Below are 21839 nucleotides of genomic sequence, written 5' to 3' on the forward strand. Positions count from 1 at the left end.
GTGTTTATGTAATTGTTGGGTTCTATCCAGTTAAGTCCCAGGGATGGGAGGATCTGTCAGTTCTGGGTCTCTCAGGCCACATTCACAACCATAACATTTAAAGCAAATATTGTACCCCTTGAGAAACAGTAAATAAAAATCCAAACTTTCTGATCCTCTGTTGGGTGGATCGATTTATATTGTGAACTGTCCCGAGATCTAGGGATGAAAGGCAAGGAAAGAAAGAAAGAAAGAAAGAAAGAAAGAAAGAGAGAGAGAAAGCTCCACTGCACAGGAAATCGGCCATCTGCTAAAAGTATGCAGCTGAAAATGAGAAACTACACGAGAAACAAAATGGAGGGACACCTGCCACTTGCATTCAGGGGCCGCACATGGCTCTCTTCTTTATTCCTTACAAAGTGGTCAAGATTACAGCTTAGGTCCGACATACAACCTGTAGGCCCTGAATGCTAGGCCCTTATTTTGCCACGCTGAGGTAGATAATTGACAGCTCCGTTGCACATCTGCGCTTTCGTACAGAGCAGCGATGCCAATCCTTCGTAGCTTTGCCCTTTAGATCACTAAAGTGAAGCTCCGTGTCTGGAGGCAGTCTACCCACAAAAGATACTAAGCAGCTGCGCCAGCAGCACCATCTGCAGGCAGTGGCAGGAGCCTCCACCTCCTCCCCTAACTTGGTGCGTTAGATCGTCACAGCAAAGGACTTCGTTTAGAATTTAGGAGAAAGCGAAGGTAGACAAAATACAGGTGGAGTGGGATGGAAAAGGAGAGTAAGCAGCTGGAACCCAGACTTGGCTAACAATGGTGTGCAACATAAACTAGATTCCCCCCCCCCAAAAAAGTTGTTTTTAAAGGCATTTTGGAGGTCTGTGCTTAACCTACTGCTGCTATGACCCACATGGCCTCTGCAAGTGACTTTTCCTCCCAAGAGGTTGCAAAGCTGTGGTTTTGAGGGTAGCCATCCAGTTTACAAAAGAAGTATGTCAAATAAAAATGGTGAGGACATTAAGATAGACCAAAGCTCTGCAACTAATTGCTACAGATAGCTCAGCTGGTTGGAGCGTGGTGCTGATAACGCCAAGGTTGCAGGTTCAATCCCTGTATGGGACAGCTGCATATTCCTGCATTGCAGAGAGTTGGAATAGATGATCCTCAGGATCCTTTCCAATTTTACCATCCTATGGTCAAGTCATTGTGCTAGGATGGCATAGATCCAAGAGTTAAAAAAACCTCAAGTATAACTTTGATTTTTAAAATAAAATAAAACCTGTTTACTAAAAATGGCCTATTTAGCAGAATATTGAAAAGCAGTCTGTGTAATACCAGTTTACAGGTGAGAGTCGTGAAATTACCAACCTATAAACCTACCTTCCATCTCGCATAACTTGGTGAAGAGAACGATTAAAGCTAGAATTATTAAGCATTATAGAAGAACAAGCCTGGCAGCTGAAGAGTCAGCATGGCTTCTGCAGAGAAAAGCGCTGTCCCATCACCTCTTGGGCTTCTTTGAGAGTCTCAGCAGGAAGATAGGGGTGATTCAATGAGCATTTTGGTCTTCCAAAAAAACCTTTGGCCCTCCAGTGGCAGCTGTGGCCTCCCCCTCCAGGGCTGTGGCCCTTGTGTAATCATGCTGTTTTCTGATCTGATTACAGAACTGAAAATAAGTTATGTTTATCACAATATGGAAAATGCAAGATTTTTTGTTTGTTTATAATATGACCTACTTTTATCATTCAAAACATTTGGACTTTCCAAAAAAAGGAGGGAGTGTAGTTGGGGGCTGGGTAGGTTATTTAAAGCAGGGAAAGGCGTCTCCTGCCCCACCCCACCCCACCCCCTGTAGCCTTTTGCATGTAACTCTTATTAGGGCCACCATGCCTATCTTTAACTTGTCTAGTTCTGACATGCAGTTGCGACTGAGAATGGCAATGCCATTTCTGCTAGCCAAAGTGTTGACCAATGAGCACATCTAGTGGTAAGGAGAGAACAGGGCTACTTTGGCTCGGAAATGTCTGCGAAGAAGGTTTTTGTTTTCATTTGGCATCGTCCTAAAGCTCAGACCTCTTCCCTCACAAAACCACCACATGATGGGAATGCTAAAAAGCCCAGTTCCACAAATCCCTCCTCCACCAGAGGCTGGTTCCACATTCTTGAATCCTGCATACCTGTAGGAGACAATTCCTATCAAATCCTCCAACACGAAGAGGTGTTGTTGTCTAGATGCCATGAAGCTCTAGTGTGGTCTCTAGAACCAAACAGCTCCTAGTAAACCTGCACTCGAGAACATCCTGATTGGGCTCCACGCTTTGGAAAGCAGTGATTTCATCCCTTCATCTAGAATATGTCCTTGCATTTGCTGTACATAAATGCCAGTGATGGAATAGTACATGGCTGTACGGGACAACTCAGCAGATGGAGGAAGAGGCTCATATCGCACAGATTGTTCTGTACACCTCAACCCCCCAAAGACCTCTTGTCATCAAGCAGTAGGCAGTCTGAAGACTTGGCATTTTGAGAACTGAACCCGGGGTCCCTGTGTTTGGGTTAGGTGTCAGCAACTGGCATAGTCAGTCTCTGCTCCAACGATTTGTAGAGAGGGGACTTCAAGAACCTCGGGTAGGAATCCCGGTGCATGAGAGCATAAACTTGCGCTTGCGCCTCATCAAACATGTGAGCGCCGGGTGACGGCAGGGAGTTGTTGATGGTCTCGCGCACTGCAGCATCAATGCTGACCTACAAGAAGAAGCAAACACACACACAAGGTGCTGTCTCAATTCATTTTGGCAGAATCGGCTCTGGAAAACAGGTGGTGTGTAGGCAACTCCTTTCTGCATTTCCTGGAGTAAGGATGTCGGATGATTCCATAAAAAATGGAAAGAAGAGTAGAAATTATGGATGTTTTGTGGAAATCGCACAGGTCCACACACCTGCAGTGCAATGGGTGAGCCTCACACTGGGAAAACCTCCTTCATGATCAAGGAGTCTTAGGCAAATGGTACAAAATAGATTATGCCACACCCACCTGCCATTTGCAATGTGTTCCCTTTGCACTGAAAGGATCGGAATGGAATCGTGTAATGGCAACATGGTTTATGCAATTAATTATGTAAGTTGCATAAGTTCACAGCTAGGGCTGATGGGATTTGTAGTCCAACAACATCAGTAGGGCCGTTGGCTACTCATGCCAGTCTTAGGTCCTCATCACCTGCAAGTTGCATTTATTTATTTTAAATTTGTGGACTGATTGAACCGTGGGTTCCTTTTCAGCCAACCAAAGTGTGCTTCCAACAGACTGCCTGAATAAGGGTTGGGAATAGCAGTGATTTGTTCATTCCCCTAGAAATGCCACAAATCCAGCAAATCTGAAAAAGGAAGAAGAGTGGCTGCAGCAAAGCAATGCTCAGCTTGGGACAGCTGCTTCTTGGTCCACTGCGTCCCTTTCCATAGCTCTGCCTCCCACACCCCAATGCTGCACCCGGCTTACCTCTTTAGGGGAGAGGATGGAGATGTAATCCAGGTAGATCTTCTTGGCTTTCTCCGAGATCTGCTCTGGGCTCTGCTCCCTTTTGAGGTCCTCGCAGGCGAGCCAGAAGGACATGTTCGCTTCACTGTGCTCAGTCTGCAGGAACTCCATGAATATGCGCCGGCCGGCTGGACTGGTCAATATGGAGTCGAAGGACCATTGCCAAGAGGCAGCTTCTTCCGCTGTGAGCCTGAAAAGCAAGAAGTGGGAATGGGAGGGTCTGCTGTAGAAGATGCTCTTTCTTCCTCCTCCTCTTGGGGCAGAAGGTACAACTCGGTATACTGTTCAGGGCACAGCAGCTGCATACATGCCATAAATTTAAAGCACATTTCACCCCGCAAAGAATTATGGGAACTGTAGTTTGTTAAGAGTGCTGGGAACTGTAGTACTGTGAGGGGTAAACTATAGTTCCCAGGTTTCTTTGGGGGAGAGAATTGTGGGAACGTTAAGGATAGTAGGAAAGGATACAGCGGTATCTCGGGTTACAGACGCTTCAGGTTACAGACTCCGCTAACCCAGAAATAGTACCTCAGGTTAAGAACTTTGCTTCAGGATAAGAACAGAAATCGCGCAGTGGTGGCATGGTGGCAGCAGGAGGCCCCATTAGCTAAAGTGGTACCTCAGGTTAAGAACAGTTTCAGGTTAAGAACGGACCTCCAGAACAAATTAAGTTCTTAACCTGAGGTACCACTGTATTGAATAAGTTATCCTTCCTTCACTCACACTAGTAAGTGATGTAGCAGAGCAGATTCCCCTCAATATAGCTGGGAGCTAGTTTGCAGCTTCATTTGAATCTCTTAGTTAAGATTATTCCTGGTGTCCCCTTTTGTCCCTCTTAAAAGAATAAAGACACAAGACTCTTTCTGAGTAAAGTAACAAAAAGTTTACTCACATTTCAGATCATAATATGATCCCTGAAAGGCAGGCTTTACTTGGTAATTACACAAACAAACCGTGAGTTTATCTCATATGGAGACTGAACTCATGTGCTGCTGGCTGAGAGCCAGCAGACAGCAAAATTACATTGAGATAACAAAATGGCTGCAGGAGAGCAACATGGCAGTAAAAGACCAGGCAAGACAAGAGAGAGAACAAAAGACATCTGAGAAAATGACTGCATGACTTGGCTCTTTTATGGAGTCAGCCAGAGCCATGCCCATCTCCCAGGTCACATGCAGGGGGAGGAAGCTCCAGATCAGTGGAACAGGAAGTTACACTGACTGGATGTCCCCCTGCTTGTGCCCACTCTAGGGAAATAAGGAATGTTGCATTTGACTGTACTAATAGATTACATCCAGCAGGAATGTGTTTTAAATGTACAGCATGGACACAGCCATTACGACTGTTTGCCACTTGCAAGGAATCAGTCATTCAGCATGGCAGTCAAAGGTGGATCTCAAAGGGGTGGGAGTAAGGATCCAGCTTGTCAGCTGGATCTAGTCCTTTGCTGGATCCAGTCCCCAGTCCCTGTGATAACTTTATCCTCCACAAATGTGCCTGGATCCTTTTAAAGCCACTGAACAACACATGCAGGGAGGTGCACAATTCTCAAAACGTATCATAGCCACCTTCTTGGATCAGGAATTGGCAATAGTAAGTTCAGGTACTTTGGCCCACCTCTCCTCCAGGTTTAAAGGGCTTTCCAGGTTGGAGATGCTGGACACTTTACATCCCACGCCGTCTCGCCGTCTCTTCCTTGCCAACCGGTTCCTGCAACAGATAACGCAAGGAGGGCATTTTCCTGCTAGCCAATGGAGGAACAAGGCAAGGCAAAAGATCCCTGCTGGTAAATATGATCTCTCCTCAGGACTGGTTAGTAGGAGGTATTTGGACTTTATAAGAAATGGGACTTGGCAGAGCCAATGTGGCTTTAGCATCTGTAACTGGGACTAAGCAGCTGTGCATCAAAGGCATGGTGGCTGGTGCCCATTGGATCTGATAGGACAGAAGGCAGGGAACCCAGCAGTAGGTGGCGCCAGAGTTAATGACAGATGGCGCCAACCCACTCTACTTTTGCCCTCCTCTTCCTTCCTGCTGAGCTCTACAGGGGCAACACTGAGACTAAGCAAGAGGAAGGTGGCAGGCAGTGGCACCCCCTGGGCTGGTTGCAAATAAGGAGACAGGCAGGTGGGGCTGGCTGGAGGCAGACTGAGGTTGGTGGGGCAGAGCCCAATTTGCCCTAATGGACCAGCCTCTGCTGGTCAAAGGTAGGTTTTGAGAAAGGGCTACTGGAAAGGGTGGAGAGAGGCTGCATAGACTGTGGGGTGAGGATGGACTGAGTGGGATTTGGGTTCTGCCTGGAATAACAACACCCAGACAAGGTGGGCTCCTACTCACAGCCCTGCAGAGGCATTTACCATGTGCAGCAACTGCAGCAACACCAGCAGAAGCAGCAGTGTCTGCGACGGCAGCAGCGACACAGGCCTCTCCTTGTAGCCTCTGAAAGCTGACGGCCTTTCGCTGGGGAGCTGGATTCCATTACCTTAGGAGGGAATGGAGAGAAGAGACCAGATGTATTTTTTATTTACTGCACTGCATTTATCTCTCACCTTTGCCTCCATGGAGCTTAAGGTGGTGTGCATGGTTTTCCCTCCCTCCATGTTTAATCCCCACAGCAACCCTGAGAGAGGTAGGTTAGGCTGATTGGCCATGTTTGGCCCACGTTACCCAGTGAGTTTCATGGCCAAGTGGGGATTTGAAGTCTGGTCTCCCAGGTCCGAGTCCAACACTCTAACCACTACATCAGTGGATTTTCACATCCTCAAAAGCTTCAGACAGATTTTTGCATGTGTACAGATCTGCGTGTACCCTGTAATTCTGCAATTTCACTGCATGCAGATACCAGTTCATCACCCTGAGTAAATACATCCAGTGTTTCCTCAGAAAATAAGTTTTTAGCCTTCAAGACTGCAAAAGCTCTCCACGGAAATCTTTAGTAAAAGGCGAAAGATTTATACGATCTGAAGAGAAACCAGAGTATGGTGGTGACCACCTTCCATTGACTTTAATGTTAAACCTAATAGAGCCATTCTCAGTCCCCTCAAACTATAGTTCCACAGCACAAAGCTACCCCGTATATAAAACAAAGAAATGGACAAGCCTCAGCTCCTCTCTTGCCCTGGACATACAAAAATCACTTGATATACCTACAGTTCTTTCTGACTCAATTCCGCCCGCTGACCAATACCGGAAATTAATTGATGCTTTTTCAACAACTTACATAACCATCACCTCGCCTACCCACCAACGCTTCTTCTCTGAATCACCTTGGTTTGACAAGGAATGCAAAGTCCTAAGAAGGCGAATTAGGAAAATGGTCAGAACCATCAAATTTTCCAACGACCCTCAAACCTGTGCAGAGCTTCTAGTTACTAAAAGGACATACAGAAACATGATTCATTGCAAGAAACAGCAACACATCCTTGAGGCTTGGTCCACTCTTCGCTCGGCTGTAGAGAGGCATGACTCCCGCTCCTTTTGGCGCTTAGTTAGGCCTTCGGCACCACCCAATTCAGCTATCCTGATTTCCGCTGACGAATGGATCGCCTATTATTCAGCCAGTTTCGCTTCTCCAAATCATCTTACAGATCACCTTCAATCCCCGTTGGACCTCTGTTCCTGTTCTCTCAGTTCCACCTCCTCAGTAAATTTCACCTCAACCCGCATCTTCAACATCATAATGTCCATGCGAAGGAATAAGGCCCCCGGCCCAGACATGGTCCCGTTGGACCTTTTCCTGACTGATCCTCTTTGGTGGAGTGAACAGCTGACTCCTGTATTCACCGCTATCTCCTCCGCATTAGACATCCCCGACTCCTGGAGAGAAGATACAATAGTTCCGATTTTCAAAGGCGGCCAGCCAAACATCCCTAGGAATTATCGCCCCATCAGCTTACTATCTATTCCGGGGAAAATATTTGCCGCTGTCTTACTGGAAGAACTTCTTTCATGGGTCCATGAGAGAAACATTCTACCGCCAGAACAGATTGGCTTCCAGAAGTCAGCATCAACCATGGACCACTGTCTAACTCTTTATCACCTTGCCAGTAAATACACTGCACCAAGGCAAGGCCACCTGTTTGCCGCTTTCATGGACCTGGAGGCCGCCTTTGATTCCATTCCTAGGCAGAGATTATGGTCCAAACTTGCCCATCTGGGAATTGATCCGCACCTCCTCTCCCTAATTAATTCCCTTTATTCAAACACCACAGCTCGCGTTCGAATTGGTCCCAACGGCTCCCTTACCATTCCATTCCCAACGGCCAGAGGCGTCCGACAAGGTTGTCTCTTGGCCCCTTTACTGTTTAATCTTTATCTTCATGATGCCCTTTCCCCTTTGAAGCTAGCAACTAAGTACCCTCCTCACTTAGCAGGCCACCCCGTTGCTTCCCTTTTCTATGCGGATGATGCCGTCATCTTATCCAGAACAGCTGCGGACCTAGCAAATGCAGTTAATGCATTTATCGCCTATTGTAAGGCGGAAGCTCTTAATATTAATTATAAAAAAATCGAAAGTTCTCCACTTCACTCGTTCCCGCAAACTCAAGCTGGAGCCACTTAAGATCACAGGTGGCTACTTAGAAAAGGTAAAAGCCTTTAAATATCTAGGCTTAATATTTACTTATAATCTCTCCTGGACCACCCATCTACAATATGCCTCTCTTGCTGCAACCACAACCTCTAATGCCATTGTCCGATTTTATCACCAGAAGGGCAGCAAATACCTTCCAGCAGCAATTCAAATATTTAATGCCAAAGTTGTCCCTAAATTATTATATGGCTGCGAAGTATGGACTACAGCAATATCAGGTAACTTGGATCGCCCACTTCACATGTTTCTGAGATATCTTTCCGGCGTCCCGAGATGTGCCTCAGGTGCAGCCCTACGACTTGAATTCGCCCAGCCCTCAATTGTAAAACGAGCATGGAGTCGAGCCATTTCCTATAGCTCCCACCTACTAGCATCGGATGCTCGAATTAGAGGTGGTTTCTCCAATTTGATCCTAAGAGATATTCATAATTCTCCTTGGAAAACTACAATTAATCTCAAATTCCGCTCTCTTCTCAATTTGAACCGTAAAACTGTTTTTAACTTAGAGTGTATTAGCCCGGCGGCCCTACCTCTAATCAAAAAGAAGCTACAGCAACTTGACTTCTCTAACACAGCTTCCCATGCAAGAGGGCCGTGTTCAGGCTTAGCCCTAGCTATTCCACCCCCTGAAGGGATCCCTCTATACTGCTTCACAATTCCTTCGGAGGCTAAGCGAAGGGCCTTTACCTGTGCCCGTCTCAACTGCTTTCCTACAGCAGTTCTGTCGGGTCGTTACTGCAATGACACGGCTCTGGAGACTATGGAACATGTAATGCTCTTCTGTCCCAACTGGACAGATGAAAGATCTCGGTTTCTAACTCCTCTCGTGAACAAGTTTCATCTCCCAATCCAGCCCTGGATAGTGTCCCTTCTTCTGCAGGATTCTGACTGTTGGATTACCGAGATGACAGCTAATTTCCTGCTTAGTGTGATGAAGAGGAAAGCGGCACCAACTCCTTCTTTAACACCACAGATGTAGTCGATATGCCGCACAATCGAACGTGTTTTTGTATTCTCTGTCACTCGATGTTTTAAATCCCCCGTTACTTTTGTTATCCTCATTTTCTCAAAGTATTCCCCCAGGACGACATCCACTTTTATCTCCCCACCCCCATTTTATGTTGTTATTTCTATGTATATTATGCTATGGCCGTATGGCTAATGCAATAAAATCGATTGAATGTCCCAGGACTGCAAAAGCTAAGCTACATTCAGAAAACAGAATGCATCAAGGTTGTGGTCGAATACCTGCTCACCTGAGAAGAAGTCCCATGGATGACAGTAGGGCTTTACATCTCGATAAACATGTACAGGATCGGGCAAAATACAAAGCAGACAACTGGATGCATATCTTATAAATCTGCGCTTGAATACTGTTTGCAGAACTATGCTTGTCTTGCTGCAGATTTTTATTTTGTAAAGTACAGAATACACTCAGCCTTGGCTATGGAACAGGGAGCAAATACATGGACTTTAAAAGCGAGTTGACATGAGGGTAGAAAAAGAGGGCTTTAAGAGAAGAATTCTGAACTGATTCCAAAGGAAAGACACCGAGAGAGATTCTCATCCTGTCTTATTACTAATATGACTGCACACAAAGCTACTTTCTACCAAACCAGTTGGTCTATCAAGTTCAGTATTGTCTGTACCAGGTGTTGCCCAATCCAGATGTGGAAATCCAGATGTTGTTGGACTCCAACTCCCATCAGCCCCAGCCAGCCTGACCACTGGGTCAGGGAAAATAAGAATTGCCGTCTGACAACTTATTGAGGCAAGCCTGGCCCAGGACACTTTGGCTCCTGAGATGAACCACAAAATGATGCTCTTCCAGCCAGGGAACAGGTGAGAGAATATCTACACCAGGAGTACCAGGGAGGTGGCCGATTTGGCCTCCAAGGAGTGGACCACAGCTGCAATGGTGGCGGCGGCGGCGGGCAATGCATTCCTTGGAGACCGGATCAGCTGCCCCTGTGGATCCTGCCAGCTGAGGTGGTTGCCTCACCTTGCCTCATAAGGCGAGCCAGCGCTGCTTTGAGGGATGCATCTTGCCCACCTCCCCCAGCCTGGTGCCCTCCAGATGTTTTGGTCTGCAACTCCCATCAGCTCCAATCAAGGGTCGCTGGGGCTCATGGGTGTTGAAGTCCCAAGCAACTCATCAGGAAGGGGGAGGCTGGTTTATTGTGACTGGCAGCAGCTCTCCAGGATTTCAGAGAAGTTTTTCCGAGACCTCCCTGGAGGCATCAGGGATTGCATCTGGAACTTTTTGCATGCACCAGTGGTGTTAAGGAATAGTTAGACTACATTAGACTACATTAAGAGAGCCAATGCCCTGCCCTACCCTTGAGGCTTAAGGTGGGTAACACGCTGCCCCGATCCTTCCCACTTCCCAAATGCCAATTTGGCTACAAATCTTTTTAATTCAAGGGCTCATAGCTCCCATGCGTCATTGCCTTTCAGCCTTGGCTATGCTCACTCAGGAAAGTGAGAGATGCTCTGAGTTAGAGGGGACCACGAGGTCCCCTGCAATGCATGAATATTTTGCCCAACATGGAGCTCAAACCCACAACCCTGAGATTAAGAGTCTCCTAAAGCACCTCCAGGTGCAAGTAGATAAATAGGGACCGCTTACCAGCGGGAAGGTAAACGGCGTTTCCGTGTGCGGCTCTGGCTCGCCAGATGCAGCTTTGTCACGCTGGCCACGTGACCCGGAAGTGTCTCCGGACAGCGCTGGCCCCTGGCCTCTTAAGTGAGATGGGCGCACAACCCCAGAGTCTGTCAAGACTGGCCCGTATGGGCAGGGGTACCTTTACCTTTACCTTTACTCTACCAACTGGGACGCAGTTGGTGCTGTGGATTAAACCACAGAGCCTAGGACTTGCCGATCAGAAGGTCGGCGGTTCGAATCCCTGCAATGGGGTGAGCTCCCGTTGCTCGGTCCCTGCTGCTGTCAACCTAGCAGTTCGAAAGCACACCAAAAAGTGCAAGTAGATAAATAGGTACCGCTCCGGCGGGAAGGTAAACGGCGTTTCTGTGCGCTGCTCTGGTTTGCCAGAAGCGGCTTAGTCTTGCTGGCCACATGACCCGGAGGCTGTACGCTGGCTCCCTCGGCCAATAAAGTGAGATGAGTGCCGCAACCCCAGAGTCGGTCACGACTGGACCTAATGGTCAGGGGTCCCTTTACCCTTTACCTTACTCTACCAACTAGGATCTACCAATTAGGGACGCAGGTGGCGCTGTGGGTTAAAGCCTCAGCGCCTAGGACTTGCCGATCGAAAGGTCGGCGGTTCGAATCCCTGCGGCGGGGTGCGCTCCCGCTGCTCGGTCCCAGCGCCTGCCAACCTAGCAGTTCGAAAGCACCTCCGGGTGCAAGTAGATAAATAGGGACCGCTTACCAGCGGGAAGGTAAACGGCGTTTCTGTGTGCGGCTCTGGCTCTGGCCAGAGCAGCGATGTCACGCTGGCCACGTGACCCGGAAGTGTCTTCGGACAGCGCTGGCCCCTGGCCTCTTAAGTGAGATGGGCGCACAACCCCAGAGTCTGTCAAGACTGGCCCGTACGGGCAGGGGTACCTTTACCTTTACCAACTAGGATCAGAGGCACTTGATTACAAACGCAAGTTACAGAGTTGAGAAACTGAGTACTTATTTCCTTTGAACCTGGAAGCTTTCCACAGCCGTCTCCCACAACCTTGCCAAGCGTTTTGAACCGAGCATGCGCAGAGTGCCTTTCTTCCTCGCTAGAGAAAGCCAGCAGCAGCCCTGGGGCGGGGGCGGAAGCTCTGCAATGCTCCGAAGGGTCGCTAGGGGGCATCCTGCCTTGTCCACACAGCGGGCGCCGAGTTGCTGCGCACGAAGCGGTACGATGCGAGCCAGCTGCCTCCAGCCGGCTGTCTGGTACAGAGGGGACCCCTTCCTTCCCCCCACCCCGAGGGCTACGGGCGCCTCCCTGCTCCCAGGTCTTTCTTGATCAATGACCCCGGGTGGGAGCTCAGTCTTGCCCTAGTCCTGCAAAGCCAAGATGCTGGGGGAGCCCCCGCCGCGCCCCGCCAGCCGCACCTACCTGGTCCCACCCGGTGGCGCCGCCGCGCGCAGGAGCCTGTCGGCCACCTCGCCCGAAGCTTTGCTTGTTGCCCCTGCTCGGAGAGCTCAGCGCTTCCTGCGCGGCTCAGGCGCTTCCCTCTCTCCGGCCACCAGGGGGAAGCAGACGGCCGCCGCGGACCCGAGCGGCTGCTCCGTGCAATGCGAGGTGGGTCGGATTGCCGCCCACAGGTAAGGCTCGGCCCTCCACCCCGCCGCCCAAACCATCCACGATTCCGAGCCTCCCTCCCTCCCATAAGCTAGTCCTAGGAAAGAGGTGCTGGACCTCCACGATTTCCGTTTTCCCAGGCGGCTTCACTCAGTGCCATTTGCTTTTACACACAAAAAAATCACCTGGACCTTTTATAGCTGTTAGTCAGCTGTTGCAGCTACTCGGAAGTAAGTTCCACTAAGTTCAACGGAGCTTTCTCCGAGGTGAATGTGCTACATGTGCAGGAGGAGGAGGAGGATATCATCTGATGGAAATGGAAGTAATTTCTAGCCTACAAAGGGGCACTGCATAGTAGATGTATTAAGATGCCCTGGAGTTATATTTGTGGTCAAACAGAACTACCCAAGACTTGGGTCTCCAGCTGTTTTTGGACTACAGCTCCCATCATCCCTGACCACTGGTCCTGCTAGCTAGGACTGATGGGACTTGTAGTCCAAAAACAGCTGGAGACCCAAGTTTGGGAAACCCTGCTCCAGAGGTTACTGGACTCCAGATCCCACCTACTTCCACCACCATGTTTAGTCATGTCCAGCATGGCAGCATGGGAGTTGTATTCCATCATCTGGAGAGCCACAAATTAGCCATTCCTGGCAGAGTAGGGATGGGTAACCTGTGCTCCTTCAGATATTGTTGGACTCCAGACTCCCAGCATCCCTGACCATTGACCCTGCTGGCTGGGGCTAATGGGAGTTGGAGTCCAAAAGTCCCTGGATGGTTCCCTGTTCTTGTCGCTGCATCACAGAGGCAAATGGCAGGGCTGTAGCTAAATGGTAAAGCATCTGCTTTGCATGCAGAAGGTCCCATGTTCAGTCCCCACCATCTACATGCTGTTGTTGTTTAGTCATGTCCAACTCTTCGTGACCCCGTGGACCAGAGCACGCCAGGCACTCCTGTCTTCCACTGCCTCCTGCAGTTTGGTCAAACTCATGCTGGTAGCTTCGAGAACACTATCCAACCATCTCGTCCTCTGTCGTCCCCTTCTCCTTCTGCCCCCCATCTTTCCCAACATCAGGGTCTTTTCCAGGGAGTCTTCTCTTCTCATGAGGTGGCCAAAGTATTGGAGCCTCAGCTTCACAATCTGTCCTTCCAGTGAGCACTCAGGGCTGATTTCCTTCAGAATGGATAGGTTTGATCTTCTTGCAGTCCATGGGACTCTCAAGAGTCTCCTCCAGCTTCTGCATGTAGGATGGGCAATGGATGCTGTCTCTAATCCTGGAGAGCTGCTGCCAGTTGGTGTAGACAGTACTAAGCTAGATTGACTGACACTCCAATGCAATATAAGGCAGCTTCCTATGATCCTTATGCTCCAGCCAAGACACAGGATGACTATCCAGGAGTCTGGACGGTTGCTGTCTCCCGATGTTCAAAATCAGGGGGTAGCAGGCCCCCCCAAACTCTGAGATTGGTCTTTAACATCAAAAAATGTGGTCATTTGCCATTATTTTAATAGGTTAAGCATTTAAATGGGATGCTGTGCACTGGGAAACCAGTGTGCCCCTCCAAATGTTGGACTCCAGCTCCTATTAGCTGCAGGCAGCATGGCCAATGGTCAACATTGGTGGGAGCAGAAATTCAACACAATTTGGAGGACCACAGCTTCCCCCGTCTCCATGCCCTTGACACAGTTATTAGCCTACAGCCTAGTCTTAATTCCTAGAAGGAAGTCCTCTTGATTGCTATGGCGACTGCTTCATCCTAGTAATGAGGCTTGGCCTTATTTGACCCCTAAGCAATGGTGTGACCATGAATGAAGGATTAAGGGAGGACTTGAACCCGAGTCACACAGAAGCCACCCCTGATGCAGCACAGCACACTAATCCTTCCTGTCTGAATTCGCAGCCATCTGGGGTGGTTTTCTGAATTTGCAGCGATGGGGGTATTAGCAACGTGTTGGTTTGTTTCCTTCTTGCTTGTACAAAAAAATGAAGCTGAGTTGCTTATGGCCCTAATAAAGTGTTTTGTGGGAAGTGCTCCCTTCCCTGTCTGCTTTTGTCATTCTTTACAGCCTTATTGTTAGCAAGTTTTCCCAGCTAATAATGTAATGCGCCCTTACAGCCGCCATGTTCTGTTCGGTAAACTGAAAATGACTGATCTCTGTAGATTCTGTGTACCTGGGAGACTGCCTTGTGTTGTTTCAGACCATTGGTCTATTTGAGTTCAGTGTTGTCTACATGACTGGAACAGGGTGTCCAGGGTTTCAGATGCAGAATGTTCTCAGGCCTATGTAGAGATGCATTTTGGGGATTGAACCAGGCATATCTTGAATGCAAAGCAGTTGCTCGACCACTGAGCTACATGCTGATAAGCAATTTTTTAAAACAACAACACCACAAGCAAGTGTGATTTTAAGGACAGGCAACCCAGACAGTCAAGTTTGGGGCTTCAGGGGCACCCATCTATTCAACTATTCCACAAGCCATCTATTCAATTGCCCCATCAGCAGCTGAAACAAATAGTGTATGACTTCTCATGTGAAGTTATCCTAGAAGCACTTATCTGTGCAGCTGGCGTTGCATTGACATTCAAATGACTGCTTTGAGGGTTTGTTTATTTTACAACCAAGCGCTGTGTAAATTTTATGAAATAAATAAATACACGTTTATTCCTTATGAGTATTTGTGGGGATCACGAGCAGGGGACATGTGAATGATTGTGATCAGATCAGATTGTGTGAGCTGGTGTAGCAGAGTAGCCAAGAGACGGAGCTATGAATCATGAAGTCTCTCGTTCGAATCTCATCTCTGCCATGAAATCACTAGGCGGCGTTGGCCACACCTCTCTTTCTGTCCCTCAGCCTCAGTTCTTCCACCTGCAGTATGGGGGAATAATACTTCAACTTACCTTAAAGCAAGGGTAGAGAATCTTATGCCTTCCAAGTGTGGTTGAATTTCAACTTGTCACAGACCCTCTCCTGTATCAAAATGTGTTCAGTTTTGTATGTTGTTATATTTTAGTTTTGCTATGTTATTAAGGAAGTGTTACTGTGCTATTGTTTTGCTATAAAACTGTTTTGTAATGTTGGTTTGAAATGCATTGTTTCTTTGTTGTCAGCCACTTTGAGGATGGTGTGTGTGTGTGTGTGTGTGTGTGTAAATGGCATACACATCAAATGAATGAATGAACATTGGCCCATCTAACTCAGTTTTTTCTACACAGACTGGCAGTTGCTCTCCCAACACTGCCAGGAAATACTGGGGACTGAACCTGGAACTTTCGCGTGCAAAACAGGTGTTTTCTCACTGAGTTATGGCCCTTTTCTCTCATTTGTGACAAATACCGTAGAAAAATGTAAAAATATGCAGAAATTGAACAAATGGAGGAGGACACTTAGTTTAAGGCTGTCTGTCCCTGACAGTACATGTCTAGTTTAATGAGCCACTTAGATGCTTTCATTCTAGAGGTACATTGGAATGCGTCAATCACAGCCAAGACAAAACTGGTTCATTTGGAAAGGAGGTGGGGCAGTGCTGCTGCTGGAATGGGGAAGGGGCCACAGCTTGGTGGTAGAGCATCTGCTTTGCATGCAGAAGGTTGCAGGTTCAATCCCCAGCATCTTCAGTTAGGTAAAAAAAAAAAAAAAAAACCATGAAGAGCTGCTGCCAATCAGTGTGAACAGTACTGAGCTAGATGGTCTAAGCTAAGACAACTTCTTAGGTTCCTACACTCTGAAACAGCTCTGCATGATGAAGAGGCCACTGGAATGCTGTGAGATTAATGCAGCCTGCTAAAAATAAATCAAAAGCCTTAAGAAAAAAAAAGCCTTGCATAATACAATAAATATTTAACCATTCAGAAAATCCAAAGATGAGGAGAAATGAAATATCCATTCATTCAGGGAAGTGCCATTTAAGACTGCAAGTGGGAAATCTGCAACACATCTGATTTCTAGGGGAGGTGGAGAAAAACACTGTGTGTGAGGGTTTTTTTCTTCTTTATCTCTTCTGTGCCTCCATCCTCCCCCCCATCATCTAGGAGCTGGATACCTTAAATATATATAAAGAACAAGTTAAACAGCCAGTTCAATATTGCCATGTAATATGGTCAGAATGGAATTATAAAATTCTGCAAGAGAGCTACATAATGTATATGAGCATGCACATCTTGATACCTTTGCCCTCTTTGGGTGTTATGCCCCCTCATGTGATAAGGGTGAAAGGGGAAATGTGCAGGCCAGTTTTGTCTCCTCTGCTGTCACACCATGTTTGCTGCTTAATGGTAAGAGTTCATGCTTTTGATGCAGACGGCCTTGTGGTTGGGTTCTCCCAGACTGTCCTATGGCCAGCAGGCAATTGTTTTTCTTCCAGCAGTCCTTTGGCCACTAACTGGTTGTAGTGGCAGAATCTTCTGAGGATGGGTGTTGCCTGCTTTCTTTCTTTCTTTCTTTCTTTCTTTCTTTCTCCTTTGTGCTTTTAAATGGGTTTATTTTTATTTTTCCAGTGCTGTTTTAATAGGGTTACTTGTTTAATAAGATTTATATTTCTTGCGTGTTTCTAGTTGCATCTGTTTTAATGGATGCTATAAGCCACCGTGGGACCTGTGCTGGGAGGAAGGTGGGATAGAAATAAAATGAATGAATGAATAAAATATTTCTCATTTTGCAGGTTGGGGGTGTGTGGACAGAGCTGAGGCTGAAAGAGAGTAGCTGTTGCTGCCTAAAAAGTTCACAGGAACATAGGACTATTCCTCTACTGGCTCAGTATAGTCTTCACTTGTCACACAGCTGCTTTCCAGGGTTTCAAACAGGGATCTCTGCCAGCTGTACTTGGATATGACAAAGATTGAACCGGAGACCCTCTACACCAGGCATAGGCAAACTCGGCCCTCCAGATGTTTTGGGACTACAACTCCCATTATCCCTAGCAAGGAAGACCAGTGGTCAGGGATGATGGGAGTTGTAGTCCCAAAACATCTGGAGAGCTGAGTTTGCCTAAGCCTGCTCTACACTCCAAGGGAAGCCTTTCATGGCAGAGGTGAGATTTCGGAAAGATTTCATGCAGTAAGCAAATTCAGACATTGTCAACTTGGTCTCCTTCAGTTGTTTGGGACTACAACTCCCATCAGGCCATGATGATGACGATGACAACAACAACGACTATAATTTATTTATACCCAGGGGTGCCGACTTATAAAAAATATTGGGGGGGCGGGGCCCATACCAACTTATAAAAAATATTGGGGGGGGGGCCAAGACCTCCAAACCGCTGCTGCTGGGGGAACGAAAGGGGCGAGCCCCGGGCTGCCCCGACCTTAAGTGAACCTGTGAGGGCCCGCCCTTTGCGGCAGCCGATTGGCTGCCGCCGTGGGCGGTGAATATTAAGGAGCTAGGGGGAATCCCCGCTTCTCGCGGGGCTGACGCCAGCCCCACGAGATTGTTGATGGGTCGAGAGCCCGCAACCCCACCCCCTCTCTAGATCGGGAGTGGCTTTGTTTTAACTCATTACTGAATGTATTTTAAAAGGTAACTATCGTCAAACAAGGAAAATAAAAAATACCAACATAATTTTGTGATTTTACAAAGCATAATATAACTAATAATTTTCTTAAATTATTGGGGGGGGCAGAGCCCCCCCAAACGAATCTTTGAGGGGGCTCGGGCCCCCTCAGGCCCCCTCAGGCCCCATGGAGTCGGCGCCTATGTTTATACCCCACCCATTTGGCTGGGTTTCCCCAGCCACTCTGGGTGACTCCCAACAGAATTAAAAGCACAATAAAACATCAAACATTAAAAACGTCCCTTAACAGGGCTGCATTCAAATGTCTTCTAAAAGTCAGATAGTTGTTTATTTCCTTGACATCTGATGGGAGGGCCCTCTGCCTGCCTGAAACTGACAGGGTTTGTACATTGCCCAGAACAGCTGTAGGAAGCCAGGTTGTTGAAGAATCCTCAACATTTCCTCTCTTGATAATGGCTGCCTTTACAGCATTCAGCAGATTAATTACCATTTCTAGGTCATTGCCTTCAACCAATTGATATAAATAGTTCAATCACACACCCAAAGGATTGGAAAACATTCTCAACCCAGTGATTTCCTCCTTGGGTGACAAAACAGCCATCTAGAATGTTGTGGTTCCTGTGATCTTTCCAAAATATAGTCAGGAAATCCCCATAAAGTGCCTTCAGCGATCCCGGGTGTCGTCGTAAATTAATCTAAAAGGATCGCTAGAGACGGATAGAGAAAAGTGCTTCTTCTTCTCTCATAACATTGGAACTGGTGGACATTCAAGGAAGCTGAATGTTGGGGGGGGGGGGGGATTGAGGACAGACAAAATAAAAGCCTTTCCCACACAGCACAGTGGGATTTGCTCCCATATGAGGCAGACATGGGCACTGGCTTTGATGGCTTTCAAAGAGGATTAGACAAGTTCGTGGAGGAGAAGGCTCTCAAGGGTTACTAACCACGAAGACTGACTGTCTGAGGCTGTCCACCTCTGAATACCCATTGCTTGGATCACAGGTGGGCAGAGTCCTGCTGCTTGAAAGTGACGTTCAGTGATTGGATAGTTACAGAAAGTGGTTACAGTTGCGTTGTACTGGAGCTCTATATAAGCAGGCTGGCTGAACCCTTCAGTTCAGTTTTGTTCTGGCCTGTGAATAAACAAGAGCTGTTTGAAGAATCACTGTGTCATCTGATATGTTCACCCACAACTTAAAAAATAAAGTAAAATTGTATACCGTCTTTCTATCGTACAATACTCAAGGCAGTTTACAAGCTGAAGAAACAAAGAATGTACACCTTATAACAACCGAATGCAATACAAAAGTGTGTTAATAAAACGTAGCTTTAAAATGAGCAACCTACATCAAATAAAGTAACATTCAACAATCATTAGAATAGTATAAAATAATAATATCAGCATATAAAAATTAAACAGAAATCTACTCTGAACAATTAAGATAAATAATTTCTAAACTACAATGAATAAAACAATGGCAAGCCACAGTGCATAAAATAATACAATACAAATTGAGAAGCAGATGCTGGAGGATGGGGCAAGGCAGGTGGAAGGAGGCCTTGCCTGATGAAGTCTCTCCCCTCAGAGTTCTTCCTCCAGGCACAGCTTCCTTATGAGGACTCTTATGTTCTTATGATCTCTTCCCCAGAGTGGCTGGGGAAACCCAGCCAGATGGGCGGGGTATAAATAATAAATTATTATTATTATTATCTTGGAAGTTTGGGTGCAGTTCTGCTCGCAGAAGATGAGTTTGCAAAGAATTAAGACAGACAGTGTGGGGAACATCCACTTTCCCAGTCTGTTCCTGTAACTTTGACCTTAATCAACTTACTTCTCCACATCACTGGTATTTAGATGCATGGCATTTACAACCTCCTCCTCCCTCCACTTCTCTCTCAGATCTCAAGATGAGAGGTCACCTTTGTCCTCTGAGATAACAAAGGAACAAGCACAGCTGCCTTGTTCTTCTCTAGACTAGTTAGATAGACTAGAACAAGCAATTATTCCATCCAGGTTATGTACTTCCTACAAGAAACAACTTTATTATTTTCATAACTACAAGCATTTATCTTGTGTGTGACTGCAGCAAGTAAAGTCTACTCCCTAACTGAGATTTACTGGCTTTAATGCAACTCACTCTGCATACCAATAGGGTTTCAAGAGGCAATCTGGACCCAGTTATCCCAACAGATGTGGTGTGAAGTACCATGGAGATATTTTGAAAAGATTTTCCATCGTTTGTTTGTTTTTTGCTGAGAACAATGTCTTTCTTTTCTTTTTGAAACTGTTCCATTTATTTGTTACTTCTATAAACTGCAGCGGATGGTTGACAGGCCTATTAAAAGTACAAAATACAGCCCAACATTTAATCAATAAACCCAAATTATAGGCAATACAAAACAGAGAAACTGTCTAAAAGTCAGCCTAGACACAGCTGCATAAAATCCATTTTAAAAAAGCATAAACTCAAGCAAAGGGGGAATAACTTGGTGCAAGGATTTAAAGCAGGGGTCAGCAAACTTTTTCAGCAGGGGGCTGGTCCACTGTCCCTCAGACCTTGTGGGGGGCCGGACTATATTTTTTTTGGGGGGGGGGGGAATGAACGAATTCCTATGCCCCACAAATAACCCAGAGATGCATTTTAAATAAAAGGACACATTCTACTCATGTAAAAACATGCTGATTCCCGGATTGTCCGCGGGCCGGATTGAGAAGGCGATTGGGCCAGATCCAGCCCCCGGGCCTTAGTTTGCCTACCCATGATTTAAAGACACCAGGTGTATCCCTAGCATAATGGAAAAGGCCCCAGGTGAACGAAATGAGCTTCACCTGGTGCCTAACTTTTCACTTATTTATTTATTGTTGCATTTATACCCCAGTTTTCCTCCAGGCAGTTCAAGGTGGTGTACGTGCCTTGCCTCTTTCCCATTTTATCCTCACAACATCCCTGTGAGATAGGTTAAGCTGATGGACTGTGGCTGACCTAAGGCCACCCAGTAAGCGTCATGGCTTAGTAGATATTTAAAGCTCAGTCCCTTGGGGCCAGCACTCTGCCACTGCACCAAACTGGTTCTGTGTCAGGTAAAAGGTAAAGGACCCCTGGATGGTTAAGTCCAGTCAAAGGCAACTATGGGGTTGTGGCATTCATCTCGCTTTCAGGCTGAGGGACCTGGCGTTTGTCCACAGACATTTTTCCAGGTCATGCGACCAGCATGACTAAACCACTTCTGGTGCAATGAAACACCGTGATGGAAACCAGAGCGTGCCGAAACGCTGTTTACCTTCCTGCCTCAGCAGTACCTATTTATCTACTTGCACTGGTGTGCTTTCGAACTGCTAGTTGGCAGGAGCTGGGACTGAGCAACAAGAGCTCACTCCATTGTGGGGATTCAAACTGTCAACCTTCCGATTGGCAAGCCCAAGAGGCTTAGTGGATTAGACCACAGCGTGTCAGGTAGGGGAATCAGGAGAAGGGCCTCTGAAGAAGATCCCAAGGACCAGGCAAGTGTGTGTCTAAGTCAGACACACACAGAGAGAGATTTGTCAAGTAACCTGCCCTGAAGCCATTTAGACAAAGGAGCCAAAAGAGCCCTTCAGACCTCTCTCACTCCAACAAGCCTTTTAAGTAAAGATTTTTACTAGTCTGCACCTGCAGTGGAACTGTTTCCAAACGTTTTATTGTTTGTGTGTTTTCTGGTCTCCTTTAGGAAGAAGGGAAGGCTATAAATTTAACAACAACACCAGTTGCTCCTTGGAGACACAGGAAGTCATTGCACCTCGGACACACTCAGGACTTATTGCCAATAAGGAGTTAGCCGGATATGTGGCAGACAGTGTAAAAACACTGAAAAGCCTCCGCACCCCTACTGGCATTTTACCTGCGTAATTGTTTTTGCAGTTTAAGTTACTTTATCAAGTGTTTGGGTTTTCTTTAGGGCAAGGAAAGGAGAGCCAGAGCCCTAGCTTC

The 21839-nt window shown here is 47.0% G+C and overlaps 1 protein-coding gene and 1 long non-coding RNA gene across 2 annotated transcripts in view; one reads left to right on the forward strand and one right to left on the reverse strand.

The window, feature by feature from the left end:
- Positions 1–863: 863 nt before the first annotated feature.
- LOC307221679 (regulator of G-protein signaling 17-like) lies at positions 864–12267 on the reverse strand. The gene is made up of 5 exons (XM_079986437.1): positions 12170–12267; positions 5878–6002; positions 5138–5230; positions 3482–3710; positions 864–2730 (listed from the first exon to the last, which is right to left on the reverse strand). The coding sequence occupies exons 2-5, from the start codon at positions 5997–5999 to the stop codon at positions 2542–2544; spliced, it is 633 nt and encodes a 210-aa protein (XP_079842563.1). The 5' UTR covers positions 6000–6002; positions 12170–12267; the 3' UTR covers positions 864–2541.
- Positions 12268–12309: 42 nt separating this feature from the next.
- The window catches only part of LOC307221808, a 34601-nt gene continuing 25071 nt past the window's right edge, over positions 12310–21839 (forward strand). The window contains exon 1 of the long non-coding RNA XR_013841539.1: positions 12310–12378. This is a non-coding gene — a long non-coding RNA (uncharacterized lncRNA). The remainder of the gene's footprint in view (positions 12379–21839) is intronic.

The sequence above is a fragment of the Podarcis cretensis genome (assembly GCF_951804945.1).
Source record: "Podarcis cretensis genome assembly, chromosome: 8".
Classification (NCBI taxonomy): Eukaryota; Metazoa; Chordata; class Lepidosauria; order Squamata; family Lacertidae; genus Podarcis; species Podarcis cretensis.